Source organism: Gambusia affinis, linkage group LG01 (assembly GCF_019740435.1).
Source record: "Gambusia affinis linkage group LG01, SWU_Gaff_1.0, whole genome shotgun sequence".
NCBI lineage: Eukaryota > Metazoa > Chordata > Actinopteri > Cyprinodontiformes > Poeciliidae > Gambusia > Gambusia affinis.
The window spans coordinates 21,031,698-21,048,261 of record NC_057868.1 but is presented as its reverse complement, the minus strand read 5'-3'; the positions used below and the strand labels follow the sequence as shown (position 1 = coordinate 21,048,261).

The 16,564-nt window shown below is 37.6% G+C and overlaps 1 protein-coding gene across 3 annotated transcripts in view; it reads left to right on the top strand.

Moving 5' to 3' along the window:
* Positions 1-16,564, top strand: part of prkar2aa (protein kinase, cAMP-dependent, regulatory, type II, alpha A) — a 42,406-nt gene that overhangs the window by 7,905 nt on the left and 17,937 nt on the right. For all 3 annotated transcript variants that reach the window (XM_044118152.1, XM_044118169.1, XM_044118161.1), the window contains exon 3: positions 16,460-16,495. In XM_044118152.1, the coding sequence (XP_043974087.1) occupies positions 16,460-16,495 (36 nt within the window). The remainder of the gene's footprint in view (positions 1-16,459; positions 16,496-16,564) is intronic.

Sequence of the window (16,564 nt, the reverse complement as noted above, 5' to 3'; positions counted from 1 at the left end):
ACATGACTCTTTGTATTAATAACAATAATACATTCTCTATCAATCATTCCAATCCTACTGCAAGCTTTTATTTATTCTATTTGAGGAAATAAATGTTCACCAAGGACCCCTAAATGCAATTGGTTTCTTAAAATGTTCATACCAAATGCAGTATTTCATGGTACAAATATAAAATAGACTCTTTAGTGCATTGAAGCAAGTGAGCCCCATTCTTCACACATGCGCTGGAATCCTTAGGTTTTGATGAGTGGCATGTATGAAAATAACTCCAGACAGCGATGCCCCACAACAGCTGACGTATAGTCAATCTGCACAACCTACCAAACCTAAAGTTCACTCCTATATTTAAAGAAACTGCCACAGTTATCATCCGACTTTTAAACTATGCACCATTTCATTGATGTCAAATGCTGACTAGCACTTTTCCCTTAACTAATGATGTATGCATGCATGCATGTGCCTGGTTTCAGTGTAATGCTATGCAACAGGTGACCTGATTAGTATGCAGCAGTGTGTGTGTCCAATGTAGCCTGTGGGTAAATCTTATGCTGCCTAGCTTAGAGACCAGGCCCACTGGCAGACTGACAGCACAGATTAAACTGCATATACTGACTTTTTGTTTCTTCTTTTCTTTTTGGAAAAGAGTGACATCTGTGTTTTATGCCAAGTAATATCATAGCTACTATATATATATATATATATATATATATTTTCCTTGATCAACTAGAATTTTCAGGCTACTTTGGAACAGTTTGATTTCTTAAAGTATAGCATCTACTACATGTTTAATTTATAATTTGCCACAGCTGCTAATTCCTTTATTATTTAACAGACTAGCGGTGGGAGGGAAATGCTGGTTATTTTGCCCTTCACATTTCAGTGTTGCCCATTTCCTACCAGACTGAATAAAGTTTGTGTTTGCAGAGAGACAGAGCCATAATTACACTATCAGCAAGTTGCTAATATTCAAACAGGCGACGTTAACTTATGCTAGCCACCTTGTTTAATACTTTTATAGGTACAAGTTACCCGACCTGTTAAAATTTTATTAAATGGTGTTGTTAAAATGCTTCACCAAGTCTGTAGAGCTAACTAGACATTAACCATACAGAAGCTGTCACAGTTTGAATAAGCGCTTATCTTTTTTTTTTTTTTTTTCTGGTTGTCTTGCATCCAAAATGCCCATAAACACATTTGCCTTTTTACACTAAAGGTGGTTAAAATGACTCATTTCCTGTCATGTCTGTGATGCTACTGGGGTTCTGAACTTGTCAGCAACAGCTCAATAATTTGACTTGACAGCCATCAGGTGACTTGCTGCAAATTCAGTATGCTCTCATACTTGTGATGATTTTGGCTTGGCTTTATTCAGAATGTAAGCTGATCTGCTATAAGATCAGCAAACATAAATTCTAAGTACCTCTGGGATTTTGTTCATTATTATTTTAATCGAAGTAAGTGTCATATGTTTGGTGTTTTTATTGTCGTGATGGTGGGCCACAAGGAATTGGTTGCTTTAAGCATGTTGTCTCTCAATTAAGTTCTTTTGTTCTGTTCACCCCACTGTTTAAATGCATCATTTCTCTTCTCCCATAAACACAGCTGCAACTTATTTCTTGCGATCAGGAGTTAATTAAAGCCAACAGAGCTTCCTGTGCAAGGGGCAAAATTTGAACAATGCCTAAATAAAGGGAAGGAGCTAAATAAGATAATTGCAAATAAATAAAACCCAATGCACACAATTATAAATCAACCATGAGAAAAAGGGATGACTCAAATATAGAAGCACGTGAGCTTGTGGTACGTGATGCATATATTTACTGATAAAAATCATTTGAACTTTGTTACTTCCTCATCTTGTTCTTGGGCATCTTTGATGGACTTATGAGGAAATGGTAGGACATCACATGCCTTTACGGAGGGAGTCTGCACTGTGCCTGCCTTCTTTTCCCAATACACAATATCCCTTTTGAATTGTAAACAATGCAATATCTCTTACTACGCTGAAACAGTTAAGCATACAGCATAATCCATTTCTTGGTAGTCATCACCCCACTATTGGACCCACAAGACTGTGGTTTGGTTTTATGGTAATCACAAACTCGAGTTGCACAAAAATCAAATGTTTTTTCCAAATTAAATTCAGCTTCACCTCTATTCAAGCTCTCCAACTGGCGTCCACCTGACAACCACCCTACTACACCAACGACCACTGAAATAGGCTAGTTGGGGAATATTAATTTAATTTAGTAGTGCACTTTTTACACTAGATGTATTGAATAATATTGTCAAATAAATGTACTTCACCTGCTCTCATTGAACTAACAGTGAGCAGAATACGATCCCAACAATTCTGTGTAATTTCAGACGCTTCTAATTCTGAAAATGGGTTGTCAATCCATAAAGGCTTCATAATCCTACACTTGTTGTTTATTTATATATTTTTTTGGTTAAACAAAACATCTTCTAGGTGAGCAATTATCAGGCTCAGGTTTGATCACTCTAAATATTTTAGACTTTGAACCAGAGGTGCAGAAGCTTTTCGGATTTTTCAGAGGTGAAATAGTTTAGCACCAACAGGAAGATGTAAACAAGCAGAGCAATTGAGAGTTTTGTCTGTTCTTATTTCAAAATAAGTTTCAAACATAGATAAGATGAAGAAAGACTGCCAGTTAAAAAGTTGATTATTGGGGTGTGATGTAGGGGATAGCGCAACCCACATTTGGAGGCCTTGAGTCCTCGACGCGGCCGTTGTGGGCTTGATTCCCGGACCCCACTGACATTTGCTGCATGTCTTCCCCCCTCTCCGTCCCCCTTTCCTGTCAGCCTACTGTCATATAAGGGACACTAGAGCCCACCAAAAAAAACCCTGGTGGGAAAAAAAAGTTGATTATTCGGTGGACTCTTTTTTTTTTTCACTCTACTTGTGTATTCCCCCCCAAAAAACGCCATTTCTAAATAAAAAAAAATAAAAATAATAATAACATAACTAAATACAATTTAAAGGTTTTGATTTTTAAGTATGAAATAAAATGCAACTTCCAGCTTTACGTAAGTAAACTGAATGAAACCTCTGTCTATGTATTTACATAATGTGGGCATTGATGAGATTACTCTGGGAATAAACAAAAATCTGTTCAGTCATGACTGTAACTCCAAATGAAAATGTTGTTTACACGAGGGGCACAAACAGGATGTTTCACATTTCTTTCCGTCTATAACTCCCCCAGCCCAGTCCTTCTTATCTTTAGAAACCTTGGTACAAGCGGCTTCATTTGGTGTTTTGTCTTGCACCCAAATCTGTTCGTTCAGCACCTTTTCTGCTCAGGTTGAGGACCTGCACTATAAAAGAGCTGTGAGTGTTTGAAAATGGCACAGACATCAATATGACGAGGTATAAGGCAGGCGAGCTCTGTTGCCTTGCCTTATACTATTCACAAACATGATTGTTTGTTAATATTCTTTGATTGCTTATCTTATTTAAACAAAGGTTTGCAGAAAATATTGTGAACATGGTAGTCTCCTATGTAGAAAAAAATGTTTTGGTGTCTAAATAGTTGTGTGCATGTAAACATGCCTACTGAGAGAGATGACATTTAAAAGATGAGGGAAAGAGCCAGATGAAACTTCTTCGACAGTATGTGTAATTATAAAGCAAATACTAAAGAAACTTTACTAGCTTAAAATATGTAGACATACTATCCTAACAGATTTTGTTCAAAGAGAATTCATGATCATACACTGAAACTAATCTTTGCTCCCCGGTGCTCATAGAGAAAAATCCAGAACCCCTGAGGGTTGTGTTTGTATAAAGAACCTGATTTTTATTTGACAAGCCAAATCTTTTCAATCTCATTAAACGCTTGATGCCTTATAAGCTAGGTAGAATGCAGAGCAAAATCAAGCAGTGGATTAAGTATACTTTAACCTTATATCGATCAGTTCTTTTTTTAATTAAAATTGACTTGCTCGGTCATCAGAGAAGCTTTACAGTTGATGAACTGACTGCAAGCACTTGTTTGTGTTTTGCACGGAGTGTCAGATAAGCTTGAACTCACTCAGGGTTTAGGGTTATTCAGTGACATAGCATTCATTCTTATCTTCAGCCCCGTGCTCAGGCAGAAAGCCTCTAAAAATGGGTCACACAAACACATGTAGTTTGTCCTCCATTGTTGTTGAGTTGTTTGTCTATTTCTTAATACTCCCAGAGATAAGTCATGTGTGACATTTTCTCTCAAGGCCTGTGCATTCCTGGGTGTTGAGTTTGTCAATTAATAAAAACAAAAATCATCACTCTCTTGTCCTGTTGGCCTTCAACCCACCTATGTCACATTTGTCTGCTGGTACTTGCTTTGCATTTGTCTGTCTCGGTGTAAAGCCCCAATCTCATTAGACCAGATGGATTAGAGGGAAGATGTTATTAGGCCGGTTTAGCTGAATGCCTTTAGCAGGGTAAGAAAGATTTGACAAAAAAGAGGAGAGAAGACAAGAAAGCATGAATCAGAGGAAGAAACTGAATGAATGCTAACCAGATATTGCCAGATTTGGGTAAACTGTAAAGATTTTTAGTCAAATTGTGTTGAAACTATATATATATATATATATATATATATATATAGCTTACTGGCATGATGGATAAATGGTTTCCTACTGAATTGGTTATTAGAGCAGTCAAATAGATGTGGTAGGGCTATTTACAGGAACAATTTGGGTAGTATGATTTAGTCTGGCAGGTTTTCAAGTAAACTTTGAGAACTCTAGTTGGCCCAGCTTATATAGAGTTAATAATTTATTCTGTTAATGATACTCTGACGGAAGTTCTGTTTTCCAGACATTATTAGGAAAACATATAATGGCAATGATGGCAAGGACTTTTCATTCTTTATACATGATTAATGTCACAATGAATCTTGGACTGGAAGTCTATGGCAGACTGGGCGTAGTAGGTACATAGAGTCTACTTGACTGTTTATCATAATGTTGGTATACAGACTGTGAATGTATGGCTTTGAGAAGTTGTTGCATACCTTTGCAATTGGAATATTAAACATATTGATACTACAATGGGGATGTTATGCAGCTCTGGTGGTCTATGTAACCTTTTGATTGACTTTTTAACAAAGCTGAAAGATGATCATTATGAGTTCATTAGGGTTTTTTTCCCTCCTTTTTTAATGTAAATTTAAAATTGAATTGTAAATATAAACTCAAACTAAGAAAATGCTTTCATGGATTGAGCAGCGCAGTTGAATATGTAGGTTGTATGCTCATGGAAAACTTAGCCAAATCCCCTCCCAATGCCAAACGGCTCATTCTGCTGCTGCCTCCTCATCTGTGTCTTTCAATAGATTGGAGAATTTAATGGAAAACCCATGCACAACCCCGACATCCTGGCACTTGCTCTTCATGCTGGCCACCAGCTTGGTCGCACACTGCTGTGGGATGGCATCCAATTTTCTCAACCAGCATGTTGCGAGTCAGTCAGCAGGGTTATGTTGGAAACTCTGGCATGAGGAGCACACCCAAGCTCACCCGAAAAGCTTAAAAAGAAAAAGATCAGACAATATTAAATATCCTTGCCTTTTGGTTTCAAGTCCCAATCTCATTGGGATTCGCCTACGCTGATGGCTTCTAGATCTGTGAACCAACACTATCAAGGTCACTGAAGTGACAACTGTCCTTGGAACCGGTTTCACCCCATTGCTGCTGGTAGTAGCTGTGATAGGCCGTGGCCTCACCTCCTGATGGTTCAGATAAGAGTGAAAGGGCTCTGTGAACTACTAGTGGCCTTTAAACATTCCTCTTCTGTAAATCTCAGTATCGTCACAGATTTTCTCACAGTGCTGCAGATTTGGTATTTTTTTTTGTATTGGCTTTGTTTTTTCCCCCTGATCCACTACAATTGTCAATTGTTTCCTAAGTATGTTGTATACCCAAATCATTTTGCACATTCCTTTTCTCAAAGTACAAGTCCATAGTCAAGATGCTAGACCTTTACCAGAATAGCTCAATATAGCAAACTGTTTCACTTCCTGTTTGTTTTGCCTCTCTCCAATAAAAACGTAGCTGTTGGGCCTTTTCATGTAAAAAATTCTCAGGTTTATTTGCTTAACTCTGCCTTAATGATTTGTCTCCAATGCACAAGCTTTCTTAGTCGGAATATAGCTTCAGTCTTTCTTCATGAAAAAGTTTTATTTTGCAAGCTATTGAATGCTGGAGCTGAAAAAAAAAGAAAAACCTGGAACATCATGGGGTCAGGAATCTTGTAGATCTGAAGGTTTGTGTCTCATTCTTCAGATGACGGATAGGAGTCAACTGGTTCTACTCGTTTTTAATTGTGCACGTTTTCACTGATAATGTTGAGGATTTTGGCAGATGCCCTGAACAAACTTTAGACTGGTTTAAACGACTTAAGTTGATGGTGTCAATTTATTTAAACTGTTACTCATGTGGTTTTGGGGGCATAACCAGTCATCACTAACCAGGGCGGCATTAAACTTACAGAAATAAAATGCGAGGCACATTAATAGATCTTTTTTTTTTTTTTATCTTCAAAGGTAAAGTCACGCACAGAAAGCTCTGCACTGTGCAAGCTTCTCAGCAGCAGAACAATTTCAAATTACACCATGCATCAGCTTTGACGTCAATATATTAAGCAGTCATCATCAGCAACCAGTGCCTACCGGTTTCTCCACACATTAGTTACTTCTGGGAATCTTCCTACCCAGCGACTTCTGAATGAAGGGAAAAAAAACAGTGTATTTTCCCCTGAGTAAATAAGGCTGGGAAACTAGATTTGAAACAAACCACAGTTTTGTTATAAGTCATAGCTGGAACCAGGGAGGGGCAATTATCTAACCATTTATTAGTATCATGGATTTTTGATTTATTTTTAGAAATAATTCTCATAATAAGGATTTATAGTGATAATCCTACACCATGATGGCTGGAATCCTATTTTTTTATTAACCCTTTTATTGTTATAGCACAACATGCCACATTGTATGGCAGTAAATGTTTTCAGTCTATTTTATAAGGAAAGAACAATTACTACAATATTAATGCTTTAAAATCTTTTTGTAAAAGTATATGTTAAAACTGCGAAAGATGAAGTCTAGTGACTGTCTAGTCTTTAAGGTTTAAAATATAGTGTTATTTACGGAATGAGAAACGGGTGGTTTGCATTTCAACTAGTGGGGTTTAGGTTAAGACTACAGGTTGGACATTCTTATTTTAATGTTATGTGAATTTCTGTGTCTTTCATTATTTCCTGAAAATATAAATGCAGAAAAACACATCGGTTTGTTTCTTTCCTCCATACCAGATGAACGTAAAGGGAATGGCAGCATGTTATCGGAACGGGGATTTCCACGGACGATAAATATCTTCTCATGATGCTCTAAAATGCTTCCACAGAGACTCTTAATGATGGGAATAAATGTTTATGACGCCAAACCCTAATCGGCAGGTAGCTCCTGCACCAAAAAACGTGTAGACGTTAAGTGCCATAAAGTTTTATAGTGGCAACAAAAGTGTTCAGTAACCGTAAATGAAAAGTAGGCAGTTTGTTGCTTTCCTGTTTGTAGCCAAAAGATGTTTCTCTGGGACTTTTTTTTTTTTTTTTAACAGAGTGAAGTTCTTGTCTTGTGAACATGTTTTAGTTTGAGAATTGCAGAAAGGGGAAAGGAATCATTTCCCTCTTTCTTTTTTTTTAAAAGCAGCTGTTTCTATTTCAGAGCCACATACTGGTGTCTATTAGTAACCAGGGTATGACTTAACTTTTCAATTCAACTGACATAATTTACTAGCTGTATTTTTTTTTTCCTCCCCCTTTCCAGTTTTTTTTCACCATTTTGGTAACTGGATCCTAATGTTGAACTGAGTACACAATCTATCAGTAATATATAGAGAGTAAGAACAGGGCCTGTCAGGCTCAAAGTGGGTTAAATTACATCACCAATAGCTGAAGTGCAATGAAAGCATTGCTGCCCAGCTATAAGCAGGCCAGAGTTTCTTCCTTTTAAGGGCCTAAGTTTCAGCGAGTTTGCGATGAGAGGGTTGAAACACTGGGAAAGTAGATTGAGTCACGTATGGGACAAGGGAAAAATAGGGGAGAGCAGTTTTTATAGGAATCCTGCATATTGAGTTCTAAGAAGAGAAATGCTTGGGGTTAGTGGAAAGCTGAAACTTGGAATAAAACCGTAACTTCACATGATGCTCTTGAATTTCAGCTTTTTAAAGCTCCTCTACATTGTCCCCTCAAACATTCAACTGATGTTCAATGTGATCCTTTAACTGACTTTATTTGTTTTAAAGCTTCTTGACACAATTATCATTTAAATATTCGTTCTAATAACTAAGTTAGTGGGTTTTTTTGTTTTGTTTTAGAGGTTAAAAATGTTTGAACGCTTGGATAAATATTCTAAAACTGAAATAAACTTTTAATCTAAACACCTCAAAGTCTTTTAATCATATTTGCAAATATCAGGTCTGTTCAATTATGGGGAAGAAATAATTACTATTTTTGTGAATAATAAAATCACAGTTGTACATATTTGCTAATTGAGTTATATATGGAATAGTAATTCCACAATTTTGGCCCCAATGTTCTGTAACTGATTGGAGTCAAAATTGAAATGCAGATTTGATTAATTGCCCTTCCCTCTCGTTTAATAAACCACAAGCTTTTTAATTTTTTTATTTTTTTTCTGATATGGTGATTGAAACGTATTCAAAAGTTGCCATCTTTTGGTATTGTTCCCTGAACAGCTTTGGGAAAACTGATGTCTTCCAATAACCTAAGCTATTCCAGTGCTTTGGGTTAGGCTCTTTAAACTGTGACAAAAATAAACAAAAGCACATTACTGTACATTATATATCAACCTTACTCCAGTGATATCTTCTCAGCTGACTCTCATGCACAGACTCCACATGATAAATTCCTCTAGCTGCAACAAATTTGTCTGTAAAACACAATCGCATCGACATCCCAGATACTGGGTAAGCATTCAGCTCCTCCAGCATGTCCTCAGTCCATGTAGTAAAGCCTCAATTTGCAAGAGGCAATAATTGGCATGTTGTTTGACACTCATAATTTGACTGTGGTATGACGCACTGCAGCCTGAAGACACACGTCAGCAGACCTGATGCCTGCATTGCACTACATATTTTACCTAGAATGACACAAAAGATGCCATCAGGATGATTATCTACAGGCTATCTCTGGTATGTGGCCACAAATGCCCATAGATTCACACAGGTTGACCAAAACAGTTTAGGGATGGATAAAAAATATACCCATCTTTTCTTCTGTGTGTGTTCAGTTTGAATGAATTGGTTTTATTTGATGTAATCTGGCTATAAAAGGCTTGAACTTATAGTATTGAGAAAGACAACGTAATCTTTTAAACGCATCATTACCCCACTGGAACAGGACAGACTTTGTTTTTTTAGTTTTTAAACCAAAGGGGGGTATAAGCTAGATTTGTCTGTCCCCTCTTTAAGGGCAGGATGTACTGATTATGAAAAAGTTCAATTGTGTTCCAGAAAAGAAGCATGTTGTATAACTCCAGATTGAGGTTACGAGTTCTTAATCTAATTTTTGTCTTCTATATTATCACTTTGTCTTTTTTTTTTTTTACTAAACTGGCACAAACATTTAGTATGGAAAGAAAATAACACATTCAGTTTCTATGCACCACAAATCTGGGAGAAAGTTCCATAAAGTCTTTTCTTTAAATCAAGGCTAAAAACTCCCCTGTTTAGATTATAAAATGTTATGTACATTTGCTGGATGATTGCATTTTACAAAATGTAATGTTTACTGTTTGTTTCTTAATTAATGTGTGTTTTTATGTTCCAAAGCCCTTTGACTGCCTTGTTTCTGAAACATGCTATGCAAATAAACTTGGCTTGATCTGTGCAATACACAGTTTACATTCTGTCCTCATTTCTATATCAACCTCATGTTGATATGAAAATGAATAGGAACCTGAAGCTAAATGTTACTTATAACCTCAGTAGCGGAGGTTACTTGTTTTACAAGTACATCTGTGTACTTGTAAAACAAAGTACACAGATGTTCATTTAGAATCACTAAAATAAACACGGAAGAACCAAAAAAAAAAGTGTTAGGATGGGTCACTTTGAATTTCAGTCCATGGTGAAAAAGCTGAGCTGCCTCTTACTGTGTCTCTTCAACAATCCTTTTTTTTTTTTGTACCGTCTGAGAGGAAGTATCGCATTGTGTCCGAGTCAAACATTCAAATAACGGCGGAAAACAAAAATCCCTGATTCTTTTTTTTTTTTTTTTTCTCCCCTGTTCAGACTCCGCACGCATGCATCACTAGGGCAATATTCAAGGGGGAATTAGGGCTTCATTACATGTGTGGGTGTACAAACTGAAACTGAAGCTGATGGGTTTTCTGCGTTTGTAGTCGTCTTCCTTTTGCTGTGCTTTGTGAGCCTGCACACAAAACACGTCTCACGCTGTTTGTGTTTGGGTTTGCTGACCTCACTGTGTGCCCAGATGAAGGATGCGGTTGTTGTTTTTTGAGGGAGTTAGACTTGTTGGGACATCCAAGGCTGCTTGCACTGGAGGAGAAGTAACACATGGGGGGGAAGTTCCTTGAAACATATCTCTCCCTGCTGTTATCATTTGGACCTTGAGGCTGATTTGGGGGTAGAGGGGAGGTGGGTGAAGAGAGTTGGAAGAAGACAGTTGGAGGGGATAAGTTGCAGTTTTGGGTTAAATTAGACATTAATGACTTTGAAATCTATTAATCACAGTATTTCAGTTAGAAGCAATAAAAACATCATTACACTTTTTTTTTGTTTTGTTTGTTTTTAAGTCAAAACCTTCCACATGGAGCCGTAGCTCTGCACTTTAGAACAGGATGTTTATTCTTAAATACTCGCATCTGGTGGAAAATGATGGTGATACCCTTTTAGTGACATACCAAACACATACGGGCTCAATATTTTGACGGGCTCTGCAATCCATCAATTACATCCAAAGCAACGGTGAGGCAGATTCACAGGCTCGTAAACCGGCCTGCTGCCGAGAAACAAGGTTGAATGGAAAGACTACACTCTCTCATTTAAACCCTTTGCTATGATGTATAATTAGAAACATTTGGAGGAGGGTTTCCATCTGCAGGTGCGCTGCAGTGGTGGCTAACACTGAGTTGCTATAACTCAGAGTGTACGATGTGAAACTGCAAAATCTTAAGGATTGCTAATTTGATTAAAAGATACGCAAAATCATGTGTCTTTCAAAGTTTTAAATATTTTTGTTTTTCCACTACCAGAGATAAACATTTATTTGTGAACATGAAGTGGACTCTGAGGATTACATTAATCCTGTTTGGCCAAAACAAAAAAAAATTCATTTGAACAAATTAATGGCTCCAAAAGGAGGTCGACTCGCTGCCAACTTTCTGTTCCAGACTAGTCTGTTTAAAAGCTTTTTTAGCCTTTTACTGTTTCTATTCCAGGAAGAAGAATAGTTGGGGGGGCGATAAGTTGCAGCAGGGTGGTAAAAAATTAAAAAAGGTTACCTGTTTTTATATGTTTTATTATTTTGCCCCCTCAAAGTCGGTCTTTGCTTTCTCAATACACATTAATTTATTTTTTTTCCAGATTGAATCTCTTTCTTTCCTCTCTCATTTATCGTCACTCACTTTGTCAAGGCAAATTATTAAATGTCTTTTTTTTTTTGTCTCAAGTATCGCAGCCATATTCATCCCCTGATTATATGAGCTATTGACAGGCAGGACCAACAGTCTCACAATTAGAAGGACTGAAAGATAAATCAATGGGAAATGCCAAGCAGAGATGGTTCAATTGCTCTCTTTTCATTCCCATGGGTTTTTGTCTCTCCTGCCTTGGTTTCAACATTATTTTTTGTTAGTGTGCAATTACATAAAACTGACAAGAAAAAGGGGCTTTGTCATTTTTCTCCCATCTTTTCCATATTTTTGGGTTCATATAATGGCTTAATTCTAATTTCTTATCCCTATGTTCCTACACGTCGCTCTTTTTTTTTTTTTCTGTCAGCGATTCTTGTGGATCTCGCACTTCTGCCTCTTCTGGTCTAATTGTTTCCCCCCTCTGGTTTTCCTTCTGTTGTTCCTTTCTTCTTTTCTTTGCTCCTCTTTTTTTTTTTTTTTCCACTGCTGTTAATGCTGCCTTAACACCCAGTGGGTGTGTATAGGGAGGGATGGACAGACCGCGTATGTGTGAAGGAGAGGAAGGATGATCTTCCACTTATCACAAGCTGGGTAGAAAAGGGGGATGGATGGTTACTGGGGGGGGAGTCTGAAGAGGAGGGTGAAAGGGACAGCGTTGTTATGGTGATGAGAGATCCTCTTTGTGTTTGGTTGCCAAGGCAACTTCAGTCACACTCTTCATACAGCCACCACTACTACCCCATCACACTCTGAACCCCATCAGCCACATGACTGCAGGAAGAGCACATTACACACTCGGACTCCTGCACCCACACAGTCTCTGTGTATATACACACACACACACACACACACGGAGCTGCCTGGTAAAATTGTGATATTGTGAATGGAGATGAACATTAAATACTATGATGTATATGAGGTGTGCTGTATTTATTCATCATTTACATCAAGTTGCCAGACATATTTCCTCCCCATCAGCTGTTTAGTGGATCAGCTCAGTGCGGTGGGATGAGATTTTAGTCAACTTTGAGACTTACCAGGCTATACTTCAGATATTTTAACTGTATTTTTCATTCTGTGACAACAGTGAGACAAATAAAGCAGGAAGCATGCTAGTGTGCTTATGTACGCTGTGGTAATGGTGGTGTTCTATTTAGTGGACGATAGGCTGTTGCTAAACTTTGAAGAAGTTCAGCTCAGGTGAGCCCACCAACGAGGTAAAGGAGCATTGGGTTGTCCTGTTAGCAAGAATGTACTACAAATCTGGGTCATTTGTCAATTAGTGAGCTGCAACAGCCGGATGTCCCGTTTTGTCAGTCAACATATCTGTACATTTTCTTAATTTAACACAACTAATGATGACAGTAGAGCCACATTTTGGTTGGTTTTGCTTGTGAGTTCTTAGTGTAGCTGTTCTTAATGAACTGGAGCCTGTGAAAATGTGCTTCTCTGTTTTGTCTTTTTTGTTATTGCATATCTTATATCTAACCCACAGCAAAGGGAAGGTCAGGGAATATTAATGAAGTAGAACATCTGGTTTACATGCATTAGGCAGTGAACGCTGGTTGTACAATATATAATAAATGTATTGTTAATGGAATGACAATGTTCATAATGTAAATATTGCCAAGAACTGCGTAGAGTATAGATGTAAGCTAATTAATATATATGCTGAGGCTTGTTTAATGCTGCAGGAAATGTTGAAGGAGGCTAGAGCTGGGTATGAAGAACCCCACAATTCAGTTTGGTTTTGATTTATTTTTTTTTTTTTTTTTAAGTCACTATTTGTGTTGTTTTAAACTCTTCAGTATTGAGTTTATAATAAAAAGTACACAAGTTGATTCAAGCCATCTGGATAATATTTGGATATTTATTTTCCTGCCCATATAAACAGAAATATGTTGACATAACAACGAAATATCTGAAAATAAAGTAGTAGGACAATAATATTTGAGATTACTTTATTATTGATATTAATATTGAAGTGCACGTCACTGCATTCCTTACAACAGAAATATTCTCTGTGTACGTGGTGTGCTTATTCATTTATTACACATATTTACTTGCAGAGCTTTTCTCAATTCCCAGTGTCACAGTGACAGTGATGAGACGGTCGAGGACTTCCTCACGTTCCTCATCAGACAGAAAGGGCTGGGCATCGAAGCGTTGGTCTAGAGCTGAGGGTGTGGAGAGTTCAGCCTTCAAGCTCATGTACCTTGAAATAAATAATTAACATTTTAATAAATATTTTTTTCTTACAATCTTGATTTTTTTTCCAGGATTGTAAGATGATGGTGTATAGTGAAAAGAAAGTCTCGATTATATAAACAAACGCCTTTTCTGAAGATCCCGTTGTACAGGAGACAAAGCAACCAACAATCTTTGGTGAGACTGACGGGAAGTAGCACCATGTTACCAACATTATCGGTGACGATTGCTGGCACTTTCTCCATTAATCACCATTAATTCATTACTTCTGTCAACAATTTTGCTATATTGCTCTCTGTGTAGCTTTCGTGCAGGGTCATGGTCCTCAGGACATTTGACCTCAAAGCCCACTCTTCAGAAATGTAATGAGAAGAGACAGTTATTTAGGGGTCATTTGCTCTGAAAGTCCAACCATTGCATCATCTTCTTAAAACCCTTTTTTTTCTACAACACTTTGCAATCCCAAGTGCTTGTGATTGAACGCCACAACTAACGCCGTCGTCTTCATTGCGTGAACAGAAGATGACGTTCACGTTTTCAAAGAAATAATCAGTCAACTTGCTTCTGTTTAAGATCCACAGCTGTAGCTGCAGAGTACTACAGGCTGGCATTGGTTGCATAAGACTTTAAACTATTTCCTCTATTCTGGATTTACATGGAAACCCAAAATATCTCCTAACGTCTCCTTTGAAAGTTGAAGCCACTGGCTTCATGCTGCTGCCATTCACTTCGATCTCCATGTTTTTCTAGTGCTGCTGCTTCTTCTTTTGTTTATTGGCAATTAGTAAAAAGCTTTTTGGTGCATTACTGCCACCAGCTAGTGTAGGTTAGAATGGCATTTTTTTTCATTTTTTATTTTTATTTTTATTTTTTAAAGTTCTCAACATCTTGCACCCACACAGCAGGGGATCTAATCAATCAGAGCACTTTTCTAAATTATTATTCAATTGGAAAATATTATATTGCTGTAAATTGAATAGATATTTTACCCACCCTGAAGGGGTCCATTAAGATGCTCTGGTGAAGTCATTAAAGAGCTATAATGGCACATAAAGACAGCTTCAACTTTTCAATAAAACCATGTTTTTTGTTGTTGTTGTTTGACTTGCATCATGCAGCAAAGCCATTGTGGTGTGGACATTCTAGAAGAATGTCTAAACTCTAGCAGACCCTAATATTTTTGTTATGACCCATAGTCAAACTTAACAATATTGTATGGATTTCCATCCCCTTTTGACCCTGTGAAAAGACAACAAGGCCTCTGACAGGGCTTCTCTGTTTCAGTTAAACACCCCACAATCCTGCACTGCATGACTATCAGCGTCACATGCCTAACCAAATATCACATGGACAATAATACCTAAAACACATACACCAACAGCAACAAGATGGAGGTAAATATTGGTTGTTCATATCAGACCAGTTTTATTTATGACAACATTGACAGTTTGTTAAAAAGGCAAGAGGCGATATGAATGTTAAAGCAGGATAATAAATTCTACCCAGTGTTGAAGCCCAGCACTATGGCAGAATGGCTAAAGTAAAGCAGCTGGCCAAGCCTGAATATCTGGTGTGTATGAGAGACAGGTAACACATTTATGGAAATGAGGTTGAAAACACTCCAGGCTTTCTATTTGTGTGTGTGTGTGTGTGTGTGGGTGTGTGTGTGTGTGTGGGTGTGCGTGTGTGTGTGTGTGTGTATAAAAGCTAATCTAGTTGATATAGTGCTGTTTTTAGAAATTCACAAATTATATGAATTTTTTTGTTTAATATACATTTGTGTGTGAATAAGTAACTTGGCCTCTCCTGTGGCTTTTTCTTTTTATTGATGGTGATCTCCTGAGAGTAGTGTGTTGAACTTTGACCTCATTCTCAGATAACTGCAGGAAGGTATTGTGTGTGCGTGTGCGTGTCCGGGGGCATGGTTGTTTGTGTGTGTGTGTGTGTGAAAATACCCCTTTAGTCTCCTAACAGCCTAGATCTAATGGACTCTGACACAGAGCTATGAAGAGAGTGAGTGACATACAGTGTGTAAATGTGTATTTATATGCGAGTTATGGCGGAAAGATTCTAGTTAGTTCCTTCACTACTATTCAGTTTTGTTTGGTTTCTGGTTACTTTGCTTAAGGAGGAACCAGCAGGGCATCTGGCTGCTGTTGTGTGTTCTGCAAACAAATTGCAGACAGACTTAACTCTTGGCATCGTGATTCTCTTTAATTTAGGAAACACTGTACGACTGTATCAAAGGGATTTCTCTACAATTTGCAATAGCTGGCTAAATGTTACACTTATACTGTAATTCAGACTGCAAATCTAATTCAAAAGTCAGACTGTGATAGAACACCATGCATGATAGGCTTTTGAAAACACATCAAGGTAATCTTCTTATTTTTTTACGTTTTTGTCTTTTGAAGTATTACACCTATCATGTGTCCTCCTTTTTTTTTTGTTATAAATCTCTACTGCTCATAAATATCATCCTCAGGACTTCGGAGTAATCACAGATTTGTAGTACAAGTTACAACGGTGGTGATAATTTTTCTTTTTTCTCTTCTCTGCAGCTCCACCGCCGAGCAGATTCAACAGGAGAGTGTCAGGTAAGAAGTCTGGTTCTGAATTCAATTATGTGTACATGTATGCATGTGGCTTTGACGTCATGTCCTCAG